Source organism: Canis lupus, chromosome 9 (genome assembly GCF_048164855.1).
Source record: "Canis lupus baileyi chromosome 9, mCanLup2.hap1, whole genome shotgun sequence".
NCBI classification, from domain to species: Eukaryota; Metazoa; Chordata; class Mammalia; order Carnivora; family Canidae; genus Canis; species Canis lupus.
Window position 1 is genome coordinate 15,486,766 of NC_132846.1, and position 27,903 is coordinate 15,514,668.

The 27,903-nt window shown below is 39.9% G+C and overlaps 1 protein-coding gene and 1 long non-coding RNA gene across 7 annotated transcripts in view; one reads left to right on the forward strand and one right to left on the reverse strand.

Moving 5' to 3' along the window:
- Positions 1-13,371, reverse strand: part of LOC140639824 (uncharacterized) — a 75,359-nt gene extending 61,988 nt beyond the window's left edge. Inside the window, exons 1-3 of one of the 4 annotated variants that reach the window (XR_012036472.1) lie at positions 12,564-13,306; positions 12,389-12,433; positions 3,784-3,921 (exon numbers count right to left, since the gene is read on the reverse strand). This is a non-coding gene — a long non-coding RNA (uncharacterized lncRNA). Of the gene's footprint in view, positions 1-3,783; positions 3,922-12,388 lie in introns of all 4 variants that reach the window. The other 3 variants (XR_012036471.1, XR_012036470.1, XR_012036469.1) reach the window with 3 other exon arrangements.
- PSMA6 (proteasome 20S subunit alpha 6) lies at positions 461-27,709 on the forward strand. Of its 3 annotated transcripts, none has more exons than XM_072838262.1 (7): positions 461-615; positions 19,015-19,109; positions 19,612-19,693; positions 20,563-20,718; positions 23,512-23,690; positions 25,436-25,530; positions 27,484-27,709. In XM_072838262.1, exons 1-7 carry the CDS (start codon positions 597-599, stop codon positions 27,539-27,541), a joined length of 684 nt encoding a protein of 227 aa, XP_072694363.1. In that variant the 5' UTR covers positions 461-596; the 3' UTR covers positions 27,542-27,709. The 3 variants fall into 3 exon arrangements, with proteins under 3 accessions (XP_072694363.1, XP_072694361.1, XP_072694364.1); XM_072838260.1 differs by lacking the exon at positions 461-615 and adding an exon at positions 12,771-13,012; XM_072838263.1 differs by lacking the exon at positions 461-615 and adding an exon at positions 18,439-18,512.
- Positions 27,710-27,903: the final 194 nt, after the last annotated feature.

Below are 27,903 nucleotides of genomic sequence, written 5' to 3' on the forward strand. Positions count from 1 at the left end.
CATTCACAACTTGCATTCAACCAGGAATTGATATAAACAGGAAGACAATTATCTAGTCACTGATGGCAGCTAAAAATAGTTTGTGTTGCTATCAGAGTATTGTCAGTACACTCTTATCAAATGAATTGTTATTAAGGTAACCATGATAATTTGTAGATAACAGTATCATATGAAGGGTTTTCAGTAGTTTCTGACAAGAAATGTGATGTAAAATTCAACCACATAAAAATAATTACCCCTGTCTGCTCTTAAGTTAAAATACAGCTCAAAGAGCAAATACTTGAGAAATCACTAAGGACTTTAATTTCTAATACAGTAGAGACATTAATTCATTTGTAAGAGACCAGGTCGGCTGGACTAAAACATTACTTGGTATCAAGTTTAGTTCATATTCAAAATACTTAAAATTGATTATTAAAACAGATTTCTTTTGCTTTCTATGACTGCATCAGAACAGAGAATGTCATTGTTAGGTGCCAGTGGAATTCTCTGACAATTCTGCTGTTCATATGACTGGCTGGGGCAGAGTGGCGTCCCAGCCTGGGGGAATAGAATGGGCCTCCACCTCCATGAAATAGGTTCCTTTGCAAGTGGTGATGGCAGGTCTTCCCAAAGGTAAGTCCCCTGCCCAGACTTGTTGCTTAAGATGTACTGTATTAGTCTTTTTTTTTTTTAAACCCCAAGATCAAGATGCATGCTTTACCAACTGAGCCGGCTAAGCACCCCTTTTACTAGGTCTTTAAAGGTAAATTATTCTTATAGTTTCTTCCTGTTTTCAGTGACCTTATCTTCAAATCCAAAGCTGCATTTTTTTCTATCCTCTGCTCCAGACCTGAGCTGTCAATTGCTATTATGTTTTTATTCATATATATATGCCTATTACATAGATAAATATTTTTATATACAATTTTTTTAAAGTATCATTCTCTGCAAGCTCTTTTGTAACTTTTTTCACCTGACAGAAAATGAAAACTTCTTTGTGTGGTCTTCTACATCTTCCTGGTGTACTCTAAATCATAATAATGTAAATTCATAAAGAGAGGTAGCCAAGTTAAGCTACAGCATGGTTGTATACCATAAAATACTACTTGCAGAGCTGTATACTCATGAACTCCTCCAGGCTTCCTTGTGTTCAGAAGGAAATTTGTGTTCCAGGAAGCTGTCACTCTGATAATATCTATTGGCTCAAATTAGTGGTTATGTCCTTTGGCATTTAGTCTTGTTTTGGCTGGCATGGTCAGATCTTTGAAGAAGTGGGTCTTTTCCAAGTTAGGCCCTCTAATACCCAACTACTAAAGAAATAAACTGTAGTCAGACCAAGTTTTTGAAGAGAGTCTCAGGAAGGATTGCTGCTTTACACAGATAAAGAGCTTTTTATCTTTTAAAGCAAATCACATGACTCCTTTTGTTCGTTGACACACCAGGGGAAGTTTATATGAGGATATGAGTGTCAAACAGTTGGTGCTTTTTAAGCTGTCAGTAGACTTTTTATTCCCACCCACTGCCATTGTCCCCAGAGTGTCCAACACCATGCATGTTTTGGTTTCGTTTCTAAACCTCTTTTTTTTTTTTTAAGATTTTATTTATTTATTCATGACAGACAGAGAGAGAGAAAGGCAGAGACACAGCCAGAGGGAGAAGCAGGCTCCATGCAGGGAGCCTGACGTGGGACTATCCCAGGTTCCCAGGATCATACCCCGGGCTGAAGGCGGTGCCAAACCGCTGGGCCATCGGGGCTGGCCCTCTTAACCTCTTAAACTTGGATCTTTTTCGCCCCCTGTGAGATGGCCAACCTAGGCCTTTTAAATTACTAAAAGTGTTCCACCTTCAGGATTGCAAACTTTCAAGTTCTTCATTTTGATCACAACTCTTTACCTGCCCCACTCTTTCATCCCAACTACCAGCTCCTTGGTGTGTTCTTAGACCCATCCCTTATTCACCTAAAGGCCTCTATTCCTCATCCTCATCTGGGTTTGCTTACCTTCCTCCCCATCCCACTCTTTTTTTTTTTTTTAAAGATCTATTTTATTTATTTATTTGAGAGAGAAAGAAAGAGAGAGAGCAGGGGGAGGGGCAGAGAGAGAGGATCTCAAACAGACTCTGCATTGAGCAAGGAGCCCAATGTCAGGCTCAATCTCACGACCCTGAGATCGAAATCAAGAGTTAGATACTTCATTTCCTGAACCACTCAGGTGCTACATCCCTCCATCCCACTCTTAAAGCATTCATCTTAGAGATGGGTTTCAATAACACTGCAGATTCTTTCTTTCCTTTCATCTCCTGCAGTGCCTCATATAAACCTCATTTTGAATAGCCCCAAACTATTCCACTTCATTCCAACACACAAGTATTGCTAGAAAAGTCATGAAATTTTACAGCTAGAACTTCAATTGAAGATTCATGATTTCATCTTTCATTGAATTCCCATTAATTTCCTGAAGGACTTCTCTCAACGTTTGCAATCTGAACTTGAAAAATAGTTTATCTCTTGGAACTTCCATTTCCTTTTCTGTTAAGTGAGGAAGATGGGCTACAGCAGTACTTCTCAAACTTTAATAGGTATAGAATCATCTGTGATGTTGTTTAAAATGTAGATTCTCATTGGGTCTGGTGTATCTAGTGATGCAATGCTGCAGACCATATTTTGAATAGTATTTTAAGTAGCAGCAAATGAGCTGAAGCTTACTTTAAAAAAATAATACAACAACCCTCATGAGTCTTAATCCTGAGTCATAACTTCGCCATTCTCACTGTCAGCAGATGACTTAACCAGGATCTACAAGCCATCTGTAATGAGCCTCTTCCTCAATTTTTGCCCTTTCCAGTAACTTTTCTGTCCTGACCCTTTCTCTCTTTTCTTTTCTAGGTTCTTTTTCTACTTGCCTCTATTCTGTCATTCTATCCCTTCTTGGTGACTTGAGACCTTGTTCTCTTCAGTTAATTAATCCCTCTCCACTGGCTCTTTTCCCATCTGACTGCAAATACTTTTAGGCTGGTAGCCTGACAAAACCATGCCTTGTTGGGGTTAGTTTAACAGACAAGTATCTCAAAGGAAGGTGCCATCTCTACCCTTGGTTTCTTTCCAATTCCATATATGTAGCTGGCATTTCTACCTGGGTGGCTGGCAGACCCTCAAACCCAAGCACTTTAGAAACCACTCATCTTCACCCCAACAGAGCAAATTCTCACCATACTTTGTTATTTTTTCTTATTCCTTCCCCCCTCTTACTTGCATACGTATACAATTAGCAAATTGTGTTGATTTTTACCTTCAAAATATCTATTTGGGTTAGTCCATTCTTGACTGCCTTTCCAAAGGAAAAGTTCTTTTTTAAAAAAGCTTTGTACTGAAGATATTCATAACAGTGCTATTGATAATAATAACAAAATTGTAAATAAATGCTCAAAACAAGGAAATGAAGAAGTAGGTGTAATTTTAAATGTTACAGAATGTTAAATTTCTATTTTAAAGATATAACATTTTGCTGAATCCAAAATGTCAGTAGATATTTCTGGGTGTTAGAATTGTGGATGATTTTTACTTTCTTCTTTTCATCTTCTACATAGTCTGAAACTGTTACAATGTATGTGCCACATTCCACAGAAGCACAAATGTACTAGATATAAAGATTCCCAGATGAGGGTGAGGCACATACCACATAGGCAGATTTTACAAAGAGAATGAAGGAGAATCTGCCTCACAACCTCAGGCCCCTTAGCCAGGCCAAAGATATAAAAGAGTCAGAGGAGGGAAAAAGATAAAGAAGTTTCTTTGGAGAGTACCTGTGCTCTGAGTTCCTTGGGTGTCCTCTGACCCCAGAACCCCAAGAATGATGCCTTAGTAGAAGGACTTGGAAGATCCTCCTGCAGTATGGCTGACCCAGAGTGCTGGTGCCTGGGAAAGCTGAAGCTTGAGTCTGCCTGCAAATATAGATGACAGAAGGGTTGACAAGGGGCATTGGAAAGGAAACCGGAGAGGATTCTGGCTTGGAAGATCTGATGGGGGCCAGATATGGGAAAGAGAGGGTTGTTTTGGACTAGAGGGGAACTTCTGGATGTCTAGGAGGTTCAAGAAGGAGCTGCAATTGGCCACCTACATATAAAGATAAATGGACCCAGCAGAGAACCATTGATGGACCCTGAAGAGTGGCCAAGAGAAGCAGCATCAGCTTTAACCATCTGTCAGGCTCGCCAGAAACACCAGCTTTAAACATCTGCTAGGCCTACAAAGTATTAAGCCACTCATTTTTACCTACCCTCTCTATTCTAGCCCTCCACTGCCCATCCTCCACCTTGGCTAGGGACAATTTTGAGCGAGGAGTGATTAGGAGGAAAAGCCAACCATGCTCCCAACCCCTTTCCACTAGAGGCTTTAACCTGAAACCAGCTTAAGCTTGGCGGATTAGAAGTGATGCAGTGATTAGAAATGGTTCAGTGCTGTTTGGAATTTTTATCGTTTTAGAACTGGATATTCTAATTTCTGGAGTGAGAATGCATTTGTTATTTAAAGTGACCATAGCAGTGCATATCATCTAAGGAACAGAGAAGCAATAAGACCTGTCAGAATTTTCAAGTAGGGGCAAGAAATAGTGGGAGAGGAAGAATCATATTGTAGTTTTACCACAATCTGTTCATCATGCCTGTTACCAGAACCCAGATGCCTGCTTCCATCATTTTTTGCCCCCACAAAGGTAACCACTATCTAATCTTCTAGCAGTATAGATCCATTTTGCCTGGTTTTATACCTTATAAAAATAGAATCATTCAAGTTGTACTCTTTTCTGCCTGGCTTCTTCCTTTCGGTAGTAGGTGAGGTCCATGCATAGTGTTGCATGTAATTGTAGTTCATTCATTTTCATTATTATACGATGTTCTGTAGTGTTAATATGCCACAAATTATTGATTGTACTGTTGACAGGCATTTAAATAGCTTCCAGTTTTTGCCTATTACAAGTAGCACTGCTTTGAATAGTATATTACTTTCAACAATTGAGGGAGAGTGATTAAAAAAATCTCTTGCAAATATTCTTTCTCTTCAATTCTCATTACTACCACCCCAGTTCAGGATTTCAGAAACGTCTTCTTGGACTATTAGCAACAGCCTCCTGATTGATATCCCCATGTGTAGTTCATCATAAACACTGCCACCAGGTTTATAGTTCCAGAACATAATTCTAATCATGCTGCTTCCCTAACTCAAAAACATTGTATATCTCCCCATTGCCTTTCAACCAGAGCCTAAGTTCCTTAGCTTTGGCATTCAAGGCCTCCTCCCTGCATTTGTATCCTAATCTAGAATATTTGTGAGTCTTAGTCAAGCTAGGCCATTGCCATGTCCTAAAGACAGGCTCTTTTTTTTTATTTCCCCTGCTTCTTTTCATGCCACTCCCACTCCATGTTGCATCGTGGTACCACTCACGCTGCTCATAACTAACATGCCTCTCAGAGTTCTTGCCCTCCTAAGCTGAGCACAGATAGACTTCTTCCAGCAGGCAGCTTACCTTTCCTATGACCCAAGGTAATTTCCCATTTACAGTGGTCTGTTGGACTCTACCTTATGTATCATGAACTGCCTCATGTTAGTATGGCTTTTTTTTTTTTTTTTTTTTTAAAGATTTTGAGAAAGAGAGAGCACAAGCAGGGGTAGCAGCAGAGGGAGAGGGAGAATCTGGATCCCTGCTGAGCAGAGAGCCCGATGCCAAGCTCAATCCCAGGACCCTGTGATCACGACCTGAGCCTAAGGCAGACGTTTAACCGACTGAGCCACCCAGGTGCTCCTGTTAGTATTGGTTTTATTCATGTTTCATCTTCCCCACTGTGGTGGGACCCCTATCTGGTTCATCTGTGTGTGTCCTAGAGCAGCCAGACATCTTCTTACCCATAGAAGGGGCTCAATACATGTTTGTTGAATGACTTTGGAGAAGTTGTTTGAAAATGTCTTCCTGATTTTTACCTCTGATTCCCACTTTTTTTTTTTGTATTTAAACTTTAATTATTTATTTCCTTTATTTTAAATAATAAATTTATTTTTTATTGGTGTTCAATTTGCCAACATACAGAATAACACCCAGTGCTCATCCCGTCAAGTGCCCCCCTCAGTGCCCGTCATCCATTCACCCCCACCCCCTCCCCCCGCCCTCCTCCCCTTCCACCACCCCTAGTTCGTTTCCCAGAGTTAGGAGTCTTTATGTTCTGTCTCCCTTTCTGATATTTCCTACCCATTTCTTCTCCCTTCCCTTCTATTCCCTTTCACTATTACTTATATTCCCCAAATGAATGAGTGATTCCCACTTCTTTGAGTGAATTCCCCTCAGGCTCCCTGGTAATTTGAGCTGGCTAGCTCAAGAATATAGTCTTTGGTGTCTGATGCTTTGATTCTCAAGAAATAATAATTTCTCAATGCCACCCTCTGTAATCATTACTATTTAGACCCCCCTGTGTCTAAAATATTTATGTATTAGGCATGTATTGTTCTATGAACTGTGATGACTAGAATGAAATTTGCTATACCCCTGTAGGACATCATTCCAGAATTTTTAATCTTTTTTTTTTTAAGATTTTATTTATTCATGAGACACAGAGAGAGAGAGAGAGAGAGAGGCAGAGACACAGGCAGAAGGAGAAGCAGACCCCATGCAGGGAGCACGACAGGGGACTCGATCCCAGGTCTCCAGAATCAGGCCCTGGGCCAAAGGTGGCGCTAAACCGCTGAGCCACCCAGGCTGCCCCAGAAATGTTAATCTTGAAAATGTTTTAGATCTGTTGTCTGGTTGATTTTTGAAAGTTGCCTTTGTTTCATCACTGTGGACAATTGCACTCTGGGTGAAGTTTGGGGATCTCAGCTAAGGTCCGTCATGTCATTTCAAAGGAGAAAATCAGACTGGAGCACTCTCTTGCTTTCCCATTGATAACTGGCTTCTCAAGAACTAGTTCCTAAATTAGTGACTGAAGATATTGCTTATAATGATCAGAAATCTCATTCGTTTGTTCTCTTCCCCATTACCCCACGAGAGCCTGGTTCATTCTGAGCATCAGAGATGACTTACTTTTGTGGTAAGAAAATAGGAATTAGTGGAAGCCAATTAGGAAACCTCAAGGAAGAGGAAGTGTCTCTAGGCTAAAGGGAAGGCTGTTGAGTCTTATTTCCTCTCTGTTCTTAACTCACTGTCTTGGTGCTTAGCCAACTTCTATAACTCCCTTTCCCCACCTGAGCAGGGGGCTGGAATAAGGGTAAGGGGGAGGGTGATGAGCAGAGTGAAAAATTAAATAACATTCATAAGGACCCCAATATAATAGGCATGAAAATTTTACCAATGAACTGATTGTTGCTTACAGTTGCCATCCCCCTGTCCACAGCTGTGGGTGAGACTGAGTGTGTGTGGGACAAGGTGGGTAAGAACTGGCTGCTCTCCAAGTTAAGAAAATAGACTTTCACTTCTGAACAATAGCGGAGTGCAGTGCAGCTTGGTGTAATACTTGGTTTCCTTCTGTACTAGGGAAAGATTGAAGCAAAATAGCCAACAGCCAATCCTAACTCACCAGTGGCCCCCACCTTCACAGAGAGAGAAGCTGAGTTCAAGTCTACTAGGTAGCTTATTTTCACTGTAGTGGTTAATATTTTTTTCTCTGTGCCTTAAAGGTGGGTACACCATGCTTACCTGATTGAGAAAAGAAACCAAGGTCATGGTCATCAGACAGTCTGTGGCAAGGCTCAGATTGTAATTCAGTGTTTCTGACACTCAGAGCAGAGCCTAACCATGTTTAAGACTCCAACCCCTCCCTTCCCCTTCTGATTTTTCACTGGAACATTGCAGTTCTCTCAAGCTATGAAGGGCTTCCTGTGTTATCATGCCTAAGGGGAAGTTGTATGTTAAAAACCACCAACGGTTAAGCCCAAGCCAGCTGGGGTCTTCCATTGCTTCTTCCAGTATTCTGAGGAGACCCATGAGAACTCTTGATGTTTCTCAAGATCCTAGGGTTCCAGAAACAAGAGATCAGTTGAGCGCTCGGTCTTCATTTCAGTGGAGTTTGGGAAAACAAGAGAAACATGAAATATTATAAGAGGGTACTACTGAGGTTGTTATAGCTAAAAATCAAGGGTGAACTGAAAACTAAAGATTCTGGCTCTAAAAAAAAAAGGATTTGCTCTACAGAATTGCGGGGGGGGGGGTTCCTGGGTAGTTTTAATTAAATGTCCTTTGGGTTAGGCGGATTCAAGTTAATTCCCTTTCAAATCAAAGGACAGTATTCTCATTACTGGTGATGATTTAATGGAATCCAGGCACAGAATTATACTGACTGGTAAGGAAAGAAGGGAGCATAAGGGAAATGACAGTTGTGTCATTGCTCTGCTCTGTTGACAGACATCATGTTGTACCCACCACTGGTACTAAAGAAGAGAGAACCACACTAGATGTTATGGGCAAGGAGGCAGGGGAGTGTTGCTTTGTTGGCATCTGATCAGGTAAAGGATTTGAAGGGCTTTCACACATGCTTCATGTAAGTAACAGAAGCACACTTCACCCCATGTTTGATGCTGTATTTGTCCTCTTTTGCCCATAAAGTATAGAACTGGGGTACAGAGAAATCACTCTTCTCTTCCTCAGAGCCTCAGCCAGAATGACCATTCCCAGACAGCCAGCCATAGCTACTGGGGTGCAGGAAAAGCTGCAGCACTGAGAATACTGTGAGAAAGGTACAAATAGGTAAAGCTACAAATTCAGCCAGGTTCTTTCCCTCAGCCCCCTGAGGAGCACTTGACTGGTAAATGTGGCCAGGGAGCTGGGCAGAGATCTACTTCCCTCCTACTGTTCACCCAAGCTGTTATATCCCTAGCCCCATCCTGGCCACTGTTGACCCCTGGGGTCAAGAAATCCTAACTCTCCTAAAGTACTATATTACCAGTGTTTATGGCTAACTCAGGGCATTGTGTTTCAACATCCACTAATACCACATGGAAACACAGACAAGCTTCATTTTTTATATTCCTTGGCTCACTGAACTGCCAGCAGAGCAATTTAAGCTTAGGGCTAAATTCTTATCTTGCCTTCAAACACCATGTGATTCAGCATGCCTGCAGTCACTGGGAATCTACGCTGCCACTTTTTACCTTTGCCTTGTGGGTAACCCCAACCTTCCACCTACCTCCACCCCCAGGGGAGAATGTGGGCCTTGCCAAATGGAGGCCCCCAGGAGATTTTCCAAGACTCACAAGATGTCAAGTCATCTCTAAAATTTTTCAAAAAACCAGAAAGTCATTTCAAAAAGTCTACCTTGGTGGCCCCACAGAGAGGAAGATGAAACTTTCCACACAGACACAGCAAGTCTGCCCCCATAGGCCTGTATTAAAGCTGCAAGAGCATTGACGACTCTGGTGAAAGCTCCCCAACCCAGGGGGAAGTCCACCTGGTGAGTAGGTTAGCTGCTGCTTCCTACCCAGTGGCACATATTCAGTCTGCTTCCAGGGGATTTCCCTCAGCAGTGGCATCAGCAAGGGGTTTGTCTTTCTGAAAGATTTCCCAGAGGAATTCATATGCCTATATGGAAAAATATCAAATTCTAATATAAAATCTCTGGACTTTTAGGTTTTTGAAATTTGGATTTCTCATTTATTCACAAATCTCTTCAAATAAAGAAAGATAAGCATAACAGAAAACTCAAGTCACGAGCCTGCATATTCACTGAGTGATGCTAGACATTGTTTGGCATTGAGGACACACGGGAGAGCAACACAGATGTGACTACTGCCCTCAAGGAGTCTGATGTTATCATTGTTTTCCAGTTTGTTTGAAAAATGAGGCTGATTCTTTCCAGCAAATATCCTTAAGAGTATTAAAATGCATATACCATCCAAAGCCCAATGACTCTTTGGGGCCCAGTTTAAATGCAACCTCAAAAGGGGATCAGGATTTCTCTGAACATGTGAAATTCTCATGGCCTACAATGTGTATGATTTTAAATATCCCATCACTGCATGGCAGTGAATACTGAGAGGTGCCTATGGCAGTCATATCTACATGGGAAGGAAAGTATTGTGGCTATGAAAACATTTCTCAGTTATTCCCTTTCTTTTTACAGTTTTCTGTTCAATTTAACAGTCATTTACTGAACTTGAATGAGCCAAGCCTCTTACCAGAGGTGTTAGAAGATACAGAGATGAAAAGTACCCAGCCTCTGTTCTGCTAATCTTTGGTGAAGTCTAGACACACAACTCTTTAAGTTAAATCATATAATCACCAATATTTGACCATTTTGACCTATAAACATGGCTGTTCCATTTGGTTCAGGCTAATAAAAGATTCAAATTATGTGCATTGGACATATAGAGAGGAAGAGATCAATTGGTGGACTTAAACTTCTTAAAAGAGGGGATAGGGAGGGGGATCCCTGGGTGACTCAGCGGTTTAGTGGCTCAGCGGTTTAGCGCCTGCCTTTGGCCCAGGGCGCAATCCTGGAGTCCCGGGATCGAGTCCCACGTCGGGCTCCCTGGTGCATGGAGCCTGCTTCTCCCTCTGCCTCTGTCTCTGCCTCTCTCTCTCTCTCTCTCTCTCTGTGTGACTATCATAAATAAATAAAAACTAAAAATAAATAAATAAGAAAGATCAGTATTATACAGGGACAGAATAAGTTTTGGAGAATTGAAGACTGCATCAAGGTTTTGGCTCTGAGGACTTAAGTTGGTACATGGGACAGGAACTGGCTTGGTGTGAAAGAGATGAAATGGTGAGCTTGGTTCTTGTGTTTCAACAATTTTATTTTTTTGAAAGTGAGAAAGCATGCGTAGGGATGAGAAAAAGAAGCAGACTCCCCACAGCAGAGAGCCCAAGGCAGGGCTCAATCCTAAGACCCTGAGATCATGACCAAGGAGAAGGCAGACACTTAACCAACTGAGCCACACATCAACTAACTGATGAGCTCTGTTTTAAACACAATGGGTTTTAAGGTACCATGTGTCTCAATGTAAAAAAAAAAACAGACAACTAGATAAGACTGTGCTCCATGGGGCACCTGGGTGGCTCAATCAGTGGAGCGTCTGACTTGATTTAGCCTTGGGGATCAGATTTAGCCTTGGGTCATGATCCCCGGGGTCTCTGGGTGTTAGGATTGAGTCTTGCATCCGGCTCCACCCTCAGCAAGGAGTCTGCTTGGGATTCTCCCTCTCCCTCTGCCCCTCCTTCACACTCTCTCAAATCAATCAATCAATCAATCAATCAATCAATCAATCTTTTAAAAAGAGAACGTGCGGGACACCTGAGTGGCTCAGTGGTTGAGCATTTGCCTTTGGCTCAGGTCATAATCCCAGAGTCCTGGGATCAAGTCCCACATCGGGCTCCCTGCATGAAGCCTGCTTCTCCCTCTGCCTATGTCTCTGCCTCATTCTCTCTGTGTCTCTCATGAATAGATAAATAAAATCTTTAAAAGCAAATAAATAAAAATAAAAAATAAAAAGAGAGAATGCTCCAGAGAAGGATCCAGTTAGAGACCTAGGTTTGGGACACACCAGCATAGGGGGGGCTGTTGAGGCAGTCCATCCTCCTTAGCAGCCTTACAGAGAACTCTTTATTATTATTCAGGCAACGTCTGGAAATTACAATATACCAGGGTAAGTCAGAGTGTGAGAGGGGAAAAAAGCACTGAAAATGTCAGGAGGAGGTGGTCCTGAGGGTAGGGATCTGAATCAGAAGCAAGGGACAACTTTTATCAGTACGCTTGGAAATTAGCTAGAGCTGGAAGGTACCCGGTGTGCCAGAGATGCTGTTTGCATTTAGCATTTTCTTTAAGTTCTGGATTTTTTTTTCAGGTTGATAAAATAGAAGTTTATTTTTAAAAAACATTCTTGAAAATTGGAGCTTCCTTAAACTCAAGAGGTTCTTACACATTTTCCCCCCTCTATATGCAAAATGAGTTTAGGAAAAAGTATGTTGAAAAGGTAAGAATCCCTACTTCGATATTACTTACAGCAGGCACTGAAGTGCCAGAAACATTGGCATAACTGGCCCTCCTAGTGCACAAACTCTAAGGGGGGAAGGGGGGAATGACACCGGCCTACAGTTATGTTTTGCATTTTTTATTGGTTAAATAGAAGTGTGCCTTGGGGAAAAGTCAAAATAGGCAATTTTACAATTTGAAAAGCCACCTGCTGTGCTCCCGGGGCTACCCAGTTCGCTTGGAATTACTCCCATCAATTCATTCAACAACAGCCTCCTATACGCCCCGTCCCTTCTGTTCATTATCGATCAAGGCAACTTAACCTCCTATTCCTCCATTACACCCATATTTCCTGTTCCATTTCTAAGACAAACTGTTGGGGCTGCTGGCCAAAAGGGTCTTGCCTGGCCAGACAACCCTGCTCTTTGCAGTGCCTACCAGAACCCGCTCCCTTCCGTACCTAAAATGAGCGGTTACTGCCGCAGTCGCTGCAACTCCTTTTCCCCTGTGGTAGGAAGGAAAAGTGGGTGAGTACAGAGCAGATTAGGAACGACGCCAGCAATCTAGACCCAAGCTGGATTTACACGTCCCAAAACTAACGACAGACTTAAATACGCCATCCATTTAAGTCCCACCGGTAGGCCGATCACTAGTCTGGGCGCCCAGAAAGGGTCTTAGTCCTCGCCTCGGGCAATTCACTCGCCAGATGAAAGCTCTAAACTGCCTCAACGCCAGTTCCACGGGGCTTCTGCACAGCGCTCAGCCCAGGGGCCGGCGCAAGCGCACACCGAAGGCCTCCCGGCCCTCCCCACCCCCAACTAGGGGCGGGGCCTCGGAGAGCTCTCCGCGCCCGCCTGACGCTGGAGCCCGGAGTTCGGCGCGCAGGAGCGGATGCAGCTGCTCGCCGGTGCCCCGGAAGCAGTCGTTGAAACTTCCGGGGGGATTTGTACGCCTGGTGTGGGAGCTACGGGGCTCAGAGACAGTGCTTGAAGTAGTGGGTTCGCCGACATGTCCCGTGGTTCCAGCGCTGGGTTTGACCGTCACATTACCATTTTTTCACCCGAGGGCCGGCTCTACCAAGTAGGTGAGTGAACCGAGTCCGCCTTTGGTCCACAGGAATTGCTCTGTCATGGTATGGCCTGGAGCAGGGAGACGCGGCCGGAGTGTAGTCCGCGAACGAGGCATGGCCGGAGCTGGGACGGGAGAAAGGCCGAGGCAGGGTCCAGCCTCACGGTGTTCCCACCCCTCTCGGGAGGCGGGGACTGGCGGCCCGTTGGCAGAAGGCCTCGGGCTCTTCGGGGCTAGCGGCCGCAACGCCTAGACACAATAAAGAGTAAAGGTAGGTAGGACTGCAATTCCTGACTGTGGCTTCCAGATGCCTCTTCACTGGTTACATTTTGGCCTGGGTGGGCCCAACGTCTGTACTTCTCTAGAGGATAATTGGCTCCTTAACCTTGCCATTGAAACGCTTCTCTCCGTTTTCCTTTGTTTGCAGCATGCACTTCCTTATCGTAGTTAATTCCACACTTTTATGTGCCAGACACTGCTGGTCCTGCGGCGTGCAAAGATGTCACACACTCTCCTGTACTGTAGCACACAGCTTACAGGGAGTGATAGATATGTAAACGGATGAAAAGAAAAGATGTCAAATTACAAGTATCTACGTCTTTGGAAAATTGACAGTGAATGAGTGGTTGTCAATTCTAGAGGTGTTGTTGAAACTAGCATGCCCTTTTAACCCACATCTGACCGTTTCTAAATAGTTCAAAAGCTGGTTCTGACTTGTAGGTGAGGTACGGTGAACTAGCTGTTTCCTGAAAGAACAGCTTTAGTGGAAATAAGCCCAAAATTAGTTATTCACTCAGTGTAACAATGTATTTTGTTGGATCGAAGTGGTGTCAGGGCTTAGGTTATAATTACAACCCGGATCCTTAACCTCCTGCCATAGGAGATCTGGAGAATGTGATTTACATCTGGTCCTGTGATCCTTTGATTTGGGGGGAGGAAAGTAATATCTGTACTTAGAAATCATAAGGAGAGAATTGGCCTATAAATGAGATTCTCTTCACCTGTGTATTTTAGAAATCGGATTAAAAAATAACTGGGAATGAAATTTACCCAGTATATGGCTGCATACTGTATATAATGTAGCAAGAAACCAAGGTAATTCAGTAACCCTTTTAACTTATCCCCCCGATTGAAAAATAAGATCAAAGAAGAGAGATAACTGTATCCTTAAGAAGGTTTCATCTATAGTTTCTTTCCCGAGTTTTAAAGAATTTTTCTATGTTGGACCACTGCTTTAAATGTTCTGTCATTCTTAATATGTGAACAGGAAAAGTCAGAACTACACTTTGCTTTCCCATACTATGTTTTGAAATCCAGCCATAAAACATAGTCTTTAATGCTTCCCAGATTTGGTGAGTAGAAAGGCTAGATATTGTGTCAGTTAAATAATTTTTTAAAATTTGGAATAAAACATGTAGTCAAAAACAAGCTTAATATATAGACAGGATGACTTGAAGTTCTGCCTTGTTGAATAACATATTGTCTCTACTATTCAGGGTGCTAATAAGACATTGCTAGGAGAAGGAAAGTGAAAGAATAGTATGATCAAGCAGTATAGTGGTGAAGAGTTCAGGCCCTGGAGCCATACCTGGATTCAGATCCCTGGGTGCTCCATACTAGCCAAGGTGGGCAAGTGATACACAATGTTAGCTTTAGTTTCTTTTTTGCAAAGTTGAGTTAATAATTGCTTCTTGTGTGGTTGTTTTGAGGATTAAATAAAATGATATATGTAGGCTGCTTAGCATAATATTAAGTGTTCAATAAGTGTTATTAGATACCTATTTGATTCTTTTGCTTTTTTTTTTTTTTGTCTATTAGATTAGTAGCTCTGTAGACATGGAGTATTTTCTTTATTATGGTCCATCCATGCTTGGTTCTCTAGTGATTTATACATCATGATAACATTGTAAATGCTATTTATGAGTTTATAAACTTCAGAATCCACCAGAGACAAAGCATACAAGAATTAGGAGTGCAGGGCAGCCCCGGTCGCGCAGCGGTTTAGCGCCGCCTGCAGCCCAGGTCGTGATCCTGGAGACCCTGGATCGAGTCCCATGTCAGGCTCTCTGCATAGTGCCTGCTTCTCTCTCTGCCTGTGTCTGCATCTCTCTCTCTCTCTCTCTCTCTCTCTCTGTCTCTATGAATAAATAAATAAAGTCTTTAAAAAAATTATGAGTGCAAATTGTTAACCTTGATAATGGAAAAATAATATAGCAAAAATGGAGAGATAACAGGAAAGAAAGATTAATGGAAAGGTGAGTGTATGCTCCTCATCTTCCATAGTTGGTACTCAAAAGATAAATGTAATCTAAAGTTGATAAATCATAAGATAGAGGTCTAAATTTAAAGTTACAATGCTAACCTTAATTATAAGCAAACTGTTGACAGTGCTTGCTCCCAGGGAATAAGAGAAAGAATTTTGATTGTCATTTGTGCATTTGTACTCTTTAGTAACTATGGACAGATTTATTTTAATGAATGTATTCAAGGGGTGGGTGTGTGGGTGTGTGTGTGTGTAGAAAAACTGTAGAGCTATACACGGAGCATCTAGCTTTGAAATCTAATTTCAGAAATTACCCAAGTTATCAGTGGGGAAACTAAGGCCCAGGTGGGACAAAATAAACCTGATTACTTTCGGGCTCTTCTCTTCTGGTTGCTGATCCTTTGCTGGATGGGTCTGGCAAGGGAGGAGAGGAGTATCACTTGAATTTGCCCAGTAGGTGAATATGAGCATTGCTTAGTTGCATCTAAGGGAGCATACTGATGAGGAACAGGGGAAAAAAATGGACTGGTAGAAATAGATTGAAGACAACAGTTTTCTAATCTAGAAATACCGATCTGGTCTTGGCATAGAAGCCAAGATTCCTGGGTTCAAGTCCCTGCTCCACACCAACTATGAGAACTTTCTTCATTTGTAAAATAGAAATAAAGGGCTTACAGAGCTCTAAGGATTTTTTTTTTAACATTTTGTTTATTCATGAGAGAGAGGCAGAGACACAGGCAGAGGGAGAAGCAGGCTCCATGCAGGGAGCCCAACGTGGGACTCGATCCCAGGTCTCCAGGATCATGCTCTGGGCTGAAGGCAGGCGCCAAACCGCTGAGCCACCCAGGGATCCCCGAGCTCTAAGGATCTAAGCTCTAAGGGGGACTTAATACATGTAATGTACTTAGAACAGTATCTGTCACATAGTAAGTGCTCAGTGGCTGAGAATCAAGAGTTTTATAAATAAATGGACTGAGAAGTACTTAACTGTTTGCATCTTTTGCTATTAAAAAGATACTCGTTTTAAAGTAGTATTTCTGAACCCAGACTTCTCATGCCTTCCTTGAGTTAGATTTGCAAGTAAAGTATGTGTATATATAAATACATATGTATGATTTTTTAAAGATTTTATTTAAGAGAGAGAGAAAGCACAGAGGGAGAGGGAGAAGCAGACTCCCCACTGAGCAGAGAGCCCAATGCAGGGCTGGATCCCAGGACCCTGAGATCGTGACCTTAGCTGAAAGCAGATGCTTAACAGACTGCTTAACCAACTGAGCCACCCAGGTGCCCCAATACATACATAACTACTCAAAAAAGTAATGAGATCAAACACTGCTATGTTTTCAAACCTCATATTCACCCCCCACCCCTGTCCCATGCTGGTGCCAAGATTTCTGAATATCCCACCTGCTAAAAGATCATGATGGGGCTTAGGGTTTGTTTTTTGTTTTTTGTGTTTTTTTTAAGATTTTATTTATTTGAGAGAGAGTGTGTGTGTGTGTTGGGGGGTGGTGCATGTGCTCAGGCATGTGAGCAGAGGCAGGGACATAGACAGAAAATCTCAAGCAGACATGATGCAGAGCATGGGGCCTGTTGTGGGACTCCATCTCACAACCCTTAGATCATGTCCTGAGCTGAAACAAAGAGTCAAACATTTAACCTACTGAGCCACCCAGGCACCCCCAGATCATGGTTGTAGAGAGGATAATATTAGGTGGCATTACAAAATGAAGCATATGTTTGTCTCGCTTTTTTATCCATTCCGACAGTTTCTGCTTTTAATTGGAGTGTTTTGTCCATTACATATATGTTTAATAAGTTGTTGACATGATTCTGCTGTATTCCTCCAAAGAATGTTGATTCATTCTAGCAGGCAGTTACTTTGGGTGGCAGCTCAAATCTCACTTTCTTTTACCCTTAGCTAAGCTGCCTGGAGTCTGTCTTACGCGTTTGTGGTTGGGGCTTTCCCTCTCCGGCTCTCACCCTTCTTTCCCTTATTTTCCAGCAGCTGTAGTTACCTTCAAATTGTTCTCTAGATCTTCATGCCAAAAAGACTGAATTTTCTATAGGTGTTTAGCCCTGACCAGAGCCTGCACTCAGTTTGTAAGCCATGAAAACGGGAAACTCACTTTATGCCATTCCTTTCTTCCAAGCATTGTCTCCCCACCTAGAATCTGCCTACTTTGGGCCACTTTCTGGTGTCTTTCAAGTGATTGTTCTGTGTAGAGTTTATAATGTTTAGCTGTGGAAGTTTGATCTGGTAGAAGCTTTTTGGCCATATGAGAAATAGCACTGAGAAGCATTTTGAAACACTGTACTTTAGAAGTTATTTGTGGTGTAATGGGATGATAAAAATAAACTTGTAATATAATTAAATCTAGGTTAGATTGAGGATTTCCCCTAAAGGTAGAGTCGTTTTACTCTACTTTCCTGTCTTCAATATATAGCCACTTAGAAATATTTGATAAGAGGTCTTTATTATAGTTCCTATTAAAGGAAATTCTGTGGCACAAGTAGTATCTTTTTCAGCTGGTCCTCATTACCATTTGGCTTTTTAAAGAGATGAGGCCAGGCTTCAGACCCATTGCGCAAAGTTGTACTTGACAGAATTTTTAAAACGTTCATATGTCAAAATGTAGATGATTGGAGTTAGAAGTAATTTTTTTCTTTTACGTTATCTTCTGTATTCCCCATATTTTCTACAGTGAACATATATTGTTACTGTTTTTGTAATTACAAAATATATATTTATATTAGATTTAAATGTTGTAGAAATACCATACCATTGAAAGGAGTAGTCTTATCTGTAATTATTTCTGCAGAGGCAGTCATTGTCAACTAAACTGCAGGGTGCCCAAGTAGTTTGTTTTCATGCTACCACTTTGATTCATCTGTTTTAATCTAGGGGATGTTTTTTTTTTATATATAAATTTATTTTTTATTGGTGTTCAATTTGCCAACATATAGAATAACACCCAGTGCTCATCCCATCAAGTGTCCCCCTCAGTGCCCATCACCCAGTCACTCCCACCGCCCACCCACCTCCCTTTCTACCACCCCTAGTTCGTTTCCCAGAGTTAGGAGTTTCTCATGTTCTGTCTCTCTTTCTGATATTTCCCACTCACTTTTTTCTCCTTTCCCCTTTATTCCCTTTCACTATTTTTTATATTCCAGTCTAGGGGATGGTTTGACAGCAGCTGGAAGTACACAAGCCGAAAATGGTTTTAGACAAACTAAAGAATCCTTGTTTTAGGTATGAAAATTGGAAAAACCGTGATCCAGAAAATTTCAACTTAGCGGGGAGAAAGAAAACAATGGAGAATAATCTAACAGCAATTAAAATTGCATATAGTCAAACTAGTTACTGGCCAAAATTAACAGAAGTAGTAAATCTTGAGAAAATTTAGAGGAACTAAATTTGACTCAGGAAAACTGGACATGGTAAAAATAATGGCCACAAAACAAACTTTTGAAAGATGTGATTGATAATGACTTATACGACAAATTCATTAAATCTTTATTGGAAATTTGGTACTTGAGCCTAATGAAAATAATTACAGGAAACTAAGATGGAATGAAATGGAGTTGGTTTAACAATGATTTGTAATTATTATTATTTTGACTTTGCATATCTTGGGCAACATTTCATGTTAGTTCATAGAGCTCTAGCTCATTCTTTTTAAAGACTGCTTTTATGCTATTGCATGAATCTAATAATTTATTCTACCTTTTAAAAACACTATTCTGTTTTCCAGAATATGCTTTTAAGGCTATTAACCAGGGTGGCCTTACATCGGTAGCTGTCAGAGGGAAAGACTGTGCAGTAATTGTCACACAGAAGAAAGTACCTGTAAGTAATACTGCCTGGGGGCGGGAAATAATGCTGCCTGGATAGCCAATTGTTACGGAACATAATGTAAGAAGTCTTTACAAGTTGGTACAAAGGTATATTACTACTTATATACATTGACATTATTCTTGCTTTGCCTCTGCTTTCCAGTTTCATTCAAGAAGTATTTACTGAGCAGGTATGAATGGTTTAGCTGAGAAGACAGAATTAATGTATTGGACTTTGTGGTATGATTATAAGCACAATGGGAATTCTAGGTCTTTCATCTTTAGGAGCCTTGAAACAGCTTTTTGTGAGCTATAGTTCTTACCCACAAGAAACTTGTCATCTGAAAAAGGAAGACTGAATCTCCTTCCCGCCTTTTTTAAAAACTGGTTTTAACTATAAAATGAACAGAAAACATTTTTTACATAGTTTATCACTATAATTTTATAGTATTTTTTATTGCTGCACAGAAACCTCTGATTATTACGAAATTATCTTGATTTATTTTGTTCATTAGGACAAATTATTGGATTCCAGCACAGTGACTCACTTATTCAAGATAACTGAAAACATTGGCTGTGTGATGACAGGAATGACAGGTAATTGGCTTGATGTCTACTTAGATTTGTTATTCAAATTATTTTTGAGTTTTGTATTAATTTTAAAAGGCTCTTTTTAGCGCATTTGCAAGTGATTGGAATACATTTGCAGTCTTCCAAAGTTAATATCAGTATATTCAGAGTATTTTGAGTTTTTTTGAAATAGTAAGTCTAATAGAATTAGATCTCTATGCTGTTGCTGTCAGGAAACTGAGCTGAGGCTCCTCTCATAGAAGACTTGTTTCATATATAGGTAATAGTTTAAGGAGATACAAGTCAGTATATTTGAAACCTGGTAACAATGACCCTATTAGAAACAAGTGAGAATTATAAAAATTACTTCAGGTTTCTATTTTCTGAAATCAAGGGAAAATTCAAGCCTAAAGAAAAGATTAAGAGAAACATTCTCTCTCCTTAAAACTTGTTCTTTTGGGAATTATTAGACACCTGTAGAAACTATTTTGACAGCTGGTGAGGGCTCAGCATGAAAATACAGTGCTGTGTGTAGAACTTCTATCTTTTAATTTTTTTTCCTTTTTTTTGTCATGTCCTTGTTGCTGAGTCCTTGACTGTTCATGAGTGGTAGAAAAAGCCATAGTGGACCACTTCTACTTTTGTTAAGTTGTAGTGGAGATTTTATATATATATAAAACACACACATGTGAATTTATATATATATATATATATATATACACACACACACACACACACATAAATATATATACATACACAAACACACACACATGAATTTTCTACACACACATACACACACACATATATATATATACACATATTATATATATTGAAAATTGATTTTCAGGTTCACTCTTTCCTATAAAGAAGTAAACTTATGTTTTTTATGCTCTAAGCTGACAGCAGATCCCAGGTACAGAGGGCACGCTATGAGGCAGCTAATTGGAAATACAAGTATGGGTATGAGATTCCTGTGGACATGCTGTGCAAAAGAATTGCTGATATTTCTCAGGTCTACACACAGAATGCTGAAATGAGGCCTCTCGGTTGTTGTAAGTATACTAAGAAGTCTCCCAAAGAATTGATGAATTACATGTTTTATTTTAGAGAATATGAATAAAGTTATTGCAGTCACATTTGGGTTCTGAACATGTGGTTTGGAAATTATATAAGGTGAGGAACCCTTCATAATAAATCAGCAATGAAGGGTAAGTTTCACAGCAGTATTTTAGGCATTATGTTTTAAATTTTTTTTTTTTTTTTTTTTTTAAGATTTTATTTATTTATCCACGAGAGGCAGAGACACGGGCAGAGGGAGAAGCAGGCTCTGTGCAGGGAACCTGACATGTGGGACTTGATATCCTGGGTCTCCAGGATCACAGCCTGGGCTGAAGGCAGCGCTAAACCACTGAGCCACCGGGGCTGCCCTATATTTTTAGAATACATTACATTTTTTAAAAATAAGTAAGATTCTCTCAGAGAGATGAGTTTACTGATTTTAGATTTAATGTAACATATTAGTCTAAAAAATTCACATCTCTTTCTGATATTGTGTCATTTATGAGAATTAAAGCAATCAGTGTAATGATTTTTCTTCATCTGACCCTGTTTTTGAACTCTCATTTAAGAATGTTCCCTCAGACAGAACATAAAGACTCCTAACTCTGGGAAACGAACTAGGGGTGGTGGAAGGGGAGGAGGGCGGGGGGTGGGGGTGAATGGGTGACGGGCACTGAGGGGGCCACTTGACGGGATGAGCACTGGATGTTATTCTGTATGTTGGTAAATTGAACACCAATAAAAAAATAAATTTATTTTTAAAAAAAAAGAATATTCCCTCAGTTTCTTCAGTGATACTCTTCCTAACTTTCCTTAGCTCATCCTCTTCCACTTTTCCTTTAAATATTTTTGCTCACTGGGTTTTCTCTGTGGTCATTCTCTCCCCTTTGGTTCTGTCTAGGTAATCTCACCCTCAGGTTCATGCTTTCATTTACTATGTGTATATAGTCAGTCATTGTTACATTAGTATTAGCCCTGTCCCTTACTCCATGCCCCACAGATACTTCAGGCTTGAAATCATTGCTGTTTTCCTACTTTAATCCTCAGCCTCTCTTTCCTACACTCACCTCACTTTCCCGGGTCATCTGGTTAGTCATTGCACCTCACCTCAGATATGTGTTCCTTCTTCATCATCTCTTGCTTTGCCACCTAGTTTACTTGTGTCTTCTCTTCTCATTCTTTCCTCATCTGTCTTCTGTTACTATGTGAGTTACCATTTTAAAATCAAATTTTGATTTTTGCTCCCTAGAAAAACTGATTCCTCTTCAGATCTGGTGTAAAATTCTAAACTCCTTAGTATGATGTGCAAGTCCCTGATAGTTTATTCCCAAGCAACCTCTTTCATGTACTGCTTTCTTTCCTTCCTCACCAGAAGTCCCAGTAGTACTTGGGTCTTTTGTCATCACCTGGTATACCATTACCTTTCATGTCTTTATACCTTTGTGCATGTTGTTCCTTTTGCCTTGATGATTGCCCTTCATGTCCTTATGACCTGTTAAACCCTGTTCATCTTGCAAGATTCTGAAGTAGAGAAGAGTTGTGTCCCCCCAAGCAGTAAGTGGATACCTCTCTTGTGTGGTCGTGTACTTTGTGTATATCAAGTAAAACATGTAAAGAAAATTATGGGGTGACATAACTTTTGAATAAAACAGATACCTGATCACTATCATAGTGTTTATCAAATAAAGTTGAAAATTTCTCATTAATAGACTGTAAAACATCTATAAATGTGAATAAAGTAATTTCTTAATACTGAAACTTAAAAGAGAGGACAGTAGAAGCACACCTTTGGAGATATTGCAGGTTCAGGAGAATAGTTAACATGCTATTGTATATTATTTTCTCTAAAAGAAAATATATGAAAAATATACTTTACAAATTTATTTGCCAGTACCATCTCAAAGGAACATGTTTTGGATAGTAGCAAGGATTAGAAAATTGCTTGTTAAGTTACACTTTTTGATAATTCAAATTTTAAAAACATCTGTGATAAACCTTTGGTGAAATGGAATTTTTCTTTTTAATAAAAAAAAAGATTTTATTTATTTATTCATGAGAGACACACAGAGAGAGGGGCACAGACACTGGGAGAAGCAGGCTCCAAGCAGGGAGCCCAACGTGGGACTCGATCCCGGGTTTCCAGGATCACACCCTCGGCCGAATGTGGCGCTAAACCGCTGAGCCACCTGGCTGCCCCATGAAATGGAAATTTCTTGATTACCTAATTTATCTGAAGTAGTAACCTAATAACCAGTTTCTTTTGGGGGGTGGGGTAGGAGGGTATTTTTGTTTGTTCTTATTGAAGTTCGATTTGCCAGCATATAGTATAACACCCAGTGCTCATCCCATCAAATGCCCTCCTCAGTGCCGGTCACCCAGTTACCCCATCCCCCTGCCCGCCTCCCCTTTCACTACCCTTTGTTCGTTTCCCAGAGTTAGACTCTCATATTTTGTCACTTTCCCTAATTTTTCCCACTCATTTTCCCTCCTTTCCCTTATAATCCCTTTCACTATTTCTTAAATTCCTTGTATGAGTAAAACCTAATAATCAGTTTCTTAAAGCAAAATACATACCCTAAAATACATGGACAGAATAATGATTAACAACGGCTTTTTGACGATACTAAGAGAAAAGAAATTGTGTTGTACAAAGGTATAAAATATTTATTTTAAGATATTTAAATATATATTAATGTTAATATTTAATGTATATGATTATATATTATATAATTCCATACAATACATATTTAAATAAATTTAATAATTAATATTTAATGTCTTTCTAGGTATGATTTTAATTGGTATAGATGAAGAACAAGGCCCTCAGGTGTACAAGTGTGATCCTGCAGGTTACTACTGTGGGTTTAAAGCCACTGCAGCAGGAGTTAAACAAACGGAGTCAACCAGCTTCCTTGAAAAAAAAGTGAAGAAGAAATTTGATTGGACATTTGAACAGACAGTGGAAGTAAGTTGGCCAAAAGGAGCTTTTTTTTTTAATGCTATGTAGAATAGTGAAGATCATTGTATAATTGGCAGTTTATAAAGGCTCTTCCTCAGGTTTATCACAAGAACCAGGTTTGTCAGCTGGTAAAAGTGGTGTCATTCAGCTGACACGGGAAGAATGAGGACTGCTTTTATTTATTATTATTCTAAAGATCTTACTTATGAGAGAGAGCGTGCAAGCACAAATGCAAGGAGGGGTAAAGGAAGAAGGAGAAGTCAGCTCCCCGCTGAGTAGGGAGCCCAATGTGGGACTCTATCCCAGAACCCTGGGATCATGACCTGAGCCGCCCAGGTGCCCCTGAGGACTGCTTTTATTCACTTCATTACCTGTCTCATTTCATAATGTATTTAAGACTGCTTTCAACAAAACACATAGAGAATGACAAGATGTAACTAAAAATAAGAATCAAGACTAGGGTCTAAGGGACCTACATGGTTGTGACTCAAATTAGGCTAAGCTTCCTGGTAACAAAAGTGAAAAAATATGGTCAGTAATGTTACTCTTAAAGCCCTAAAGGAAAAACAGCTACATACCAAATTCTCGGGAAACAAACATCTTGGTAAAAGAATATATGCTCATAGGATAACTTGGCAGAGAAATTTTGCTATCCAGGATGCAAAAGTAAAGCTAGCTTAATGCAGAGATATTAAGAAAATTTTTCAGTATGATTGGGACATTTTGACACAATAAGCTAAAATTCTTATACAAATATTTAGTAACCTTAGTCTAAGGAAGCCTCTTATTTACTACTGCTAAGAAGTTAAAAACAAAAAGTTTAATAGATTTTGGAAAGGAGAGTCTGAGATATAGCCATTCTAAAGACTAACACTGTGATTCTGAGAAATGACAAATGAAAAATGCCATCTAATACTTTCATGTTTGGTTGGCAGTATTATTTATGCAAGAGATATAAGCTAGTTCTCATCTGGGAGGTACTGTGCCCTATTTGATGTTTCCAAAAAGTCTTCACTTGCAGTTCATAATTAACGTTAAGTAATTCATTATGTCAGATACAAAGCCACTTAAATACATTCTTAGGGCACCTGGGTGGCTCAGTTGGTTAAGTGTCTGCCTTTGACTCAGGTTATGATCCTAGGGTCCTAGGATTGAGGCCCGCATCAGGCTCCCTGCTCAGGGGAGCCTGCTTCTCCCTCTCCCTCTGACTGCTGTTCTAACTGCTTGTGCGCTCTTATTGCTCACTCGCTCTGTCAAATAATAATTAAATAAAATCTTTAAAAAATATATATTCTTAAAAATGTATAAACAAATAAAAATAAAAAATATATATTCTTAAATTGTTATTACTGCAGATTTTCCTTGAAGGAAGACTGTATCATTCATGTTTATCCTCTTCTTCCTTCTCACCCCAAGTGCTAAGCATAGCCCCCAGCATGTAGTAGTCATCAAACAGACTGTTGTGTGTTTATTACCTGTTCTGTTTGATGGACCCCTTTCATTTATGACTTGAATTTGTTTTGTTTTTTTTTTATGACTTGAATTTGTATAAGCAAGTTTCTTCTCGTTGGTAGGCAACACATTAGAATTAAGCAATCCACTAGTAACACATGGCTATAGAGCTGCATCACTGAAACATGAAGCAAAAATGAATAGCTAGCTTGTGGTTAAGTCATGATTTGAATAAGCTTGGAATTAGAAAATCGTGGGATCGCTGAAAAATACTATTTTACTGTTGCTACTTTTTTCAGACTGCAATTACTTGCCTATCAACTGTTCTATCGATTGATTTCAAACCTTCAGAAATAGAAGTTGGAGTAGTTACAGTTGAAAATCCTAAATTCAGGTGAGTTATATTGCCAGCCATGTGCTTAAAGAAGTTTGCCAAGAGATAAATTGCAGTCTAGAAAGGTAAAGGTGTGTGGGTCCATTTGTCCTACAACTTACTGGATTTTTTTTTTTTTTAACTACATTTATAGTTTTTTCCTGAGAGATCTATTTTAAAACTTACTGGAATTCCCTTTATTTTTATTTTTTTTTTTTAATTTTTATTTATTTATGATAGTCACAGAGAGAGAAAGAGAGAGAGGCAGAGACATAGGCAGAGGGAGAAGCAGGCTCCATGCACCGGAAGCCCAATGTGGGATTCGATCCCGGGTCTCCAGGATCGGGCCCTGGGCCAAAGGCAGGCGCCAAGCCGCTGCGCCACCCAGGGATCCCTGGAATTCCCTTTAAAAAGCCAGACATAACTGCTTTTCTTCTCATTTCAGAGTGATTTTATATCTATATCAGAGGCAACATAAAATAACCTTCTCTATATTAGAAGTAAAGTAAGCATAGATGTTTTCTCTTTTTCAGCCTAAGGCCAATAGAAATTCATTTCCCAGAGTAGTATTTTTTAGTTTTTTCAGGTGGAGCTTTGATTATTTCGGTTAGTTAAGTGGAGCTTTGAAAAGCAGTATAAAATTCTCATCTACATCAGAGCCTATCTGGAGATCTTTGGAAACCCCAAATTTTGAATACAGCTAATTGAATTGCAGATGCTGGATGCTTGTCTGTTCTTACTAAGTGACTAACTCCGCAAATCAACCTTATGGCTTCCATGAGTCAAATCTATACTGGGTGCTTAACATATATGTTACTCATTTAATCCTCCCAGAACACTGTGAGGTGGTTTACTTACCATGAACCTGGATGTGCTTGTAAAAATACCTCAGGTAAATCCACAGATACAAGGAAGTGCTGGGAGGCACGTTAACTATTATTTGTATCTACTCTTAGGTCACAGTTATACGGACACATGTCATGGTTAGAGGTGGGGTATTAAGGTGGTAAATTAAGCTTAACTGGGCCTTGAAGAGTTTCTTGTTACTATCCTTTTTTCCCCCTAATTTACTTTTTGTTGCCTACAGGTAAGTGATTTAAACATGAATGATTTAAGAAAAATTCATAGAAAATTTTTGAATCCTCTCCCCCTCTCCCCCTTAGGAAAAAGTTGTGGTCTTATTTTATTTTAGCAGTACTATTTTAGCAGGAGCAATTTATAAATCTTAAAGAGCCTGCAAGTTCTTTTTTCTTTTCTGAGACCCTCTTACAGCTTTTAACATTTTTATTTCTATTAAGAAACCAAAGAACCTGTATCTTCAAAAAGTTCTGGTATGATTTATAAATTTAGTGATAGTAAGTATGCTACTACAGTATATAACATAAGCATCAACAACCACATATAAACTACTTATATTGCCCCAGTCTACACTAAAAAATGTCACTTTGACAAATTTCACCGTTTAGAAATCAAGCAGTAATAGGTCCTATTAAGGTTGCCAACCAGTTGATTTCTTTGGAGAAAATACCATGTGTTCATCAGGAAGTGCCTTATATCTTTTAGCTGATACAAACTTGAGTTATACTAGGTGTAAAGGTATTTTGACATAGGAGCTAAAATATAGTTAGCTTTATATTTAATTTAAGCACTATTATAGCTGCAATTGAAAGGACTTGTCTTCAGAAGACCAGATTTCTTGATCTGATGTCAAAAAAGTAGATGCTTTTGTGTATAGGTGAAGTTGATAGAATATTTGGGAATTATTTCAAAATAATCTGAAGGGATGAGTGGTGGATATACAGATTTTTAAAATATTAGCTATAAATTATTGATAATTGTTGAAGTTGGGTGTTTAGGTACTCAGGAATTCATCACTATCTATTCTATTTTCTTTAATGTGTATTTGGAATTTTACATAATAAAAAGTTTTCAAAAAGTAAAATGGTTGTGGATTTTTTCTCCCTTGCCTTCTAGGATTCTTTCAGAAGCAGAGATTGACGCTCACCTTGTTGCCCTAGCAGAGAGAGACTAAACATTGTAGTTAGTTTACCAAATCCATGACGCCACTTGCCTGTGTCTGGTAGCAACAGACCAACATCATGGAGGCCCCTGGATTGAAAAAGGAACCTCTCCCACTCCTCCTGCCACTGTGAAGTGGTTAGGACTCTGTATAAATAAAAACAGTGCTTTTGGAAAATAATCGCATCCTGTTTTACTTTCATCTCTAGCTTTAAGTAGTAAGCTTCTGGTGCATGCAGACTGTTAAAAGTTCACCATCCCCACATTGTACCTTTACTCATTTTGTTGATGGAGATCCAAGTTTCTTTGGCCTCAGGAGCTTAACAGTTTAACTATAGCTATATGGCCTAACTAATAAATGGCATACTAAAAACT

Bases quoted from the DNA above. Each gene is read 5' to 3' on its own strand.
- PSMA6 (XM_072838260.1), top strand. From the start codon at position 12,937: ATGTCCCGTGGTTCCAGCGCTGGGTTTGACCGTCACATTACCATTTTT. The intron at 13,013-19,014 runs GTGAGTGAACCG...TCTGTTTTCCAG, and splicing joins GGGCCGGCTCTACCAAGTAG to AATATGCTTTTAAGGCTATT. The intron at 19,694-20,562 runs GTAATTGGCTTG...TTATGCTCTAAG, and splicing joins TGTGATGACAGGAATGACAG to CTGACAGCAGATCCCAGGTA.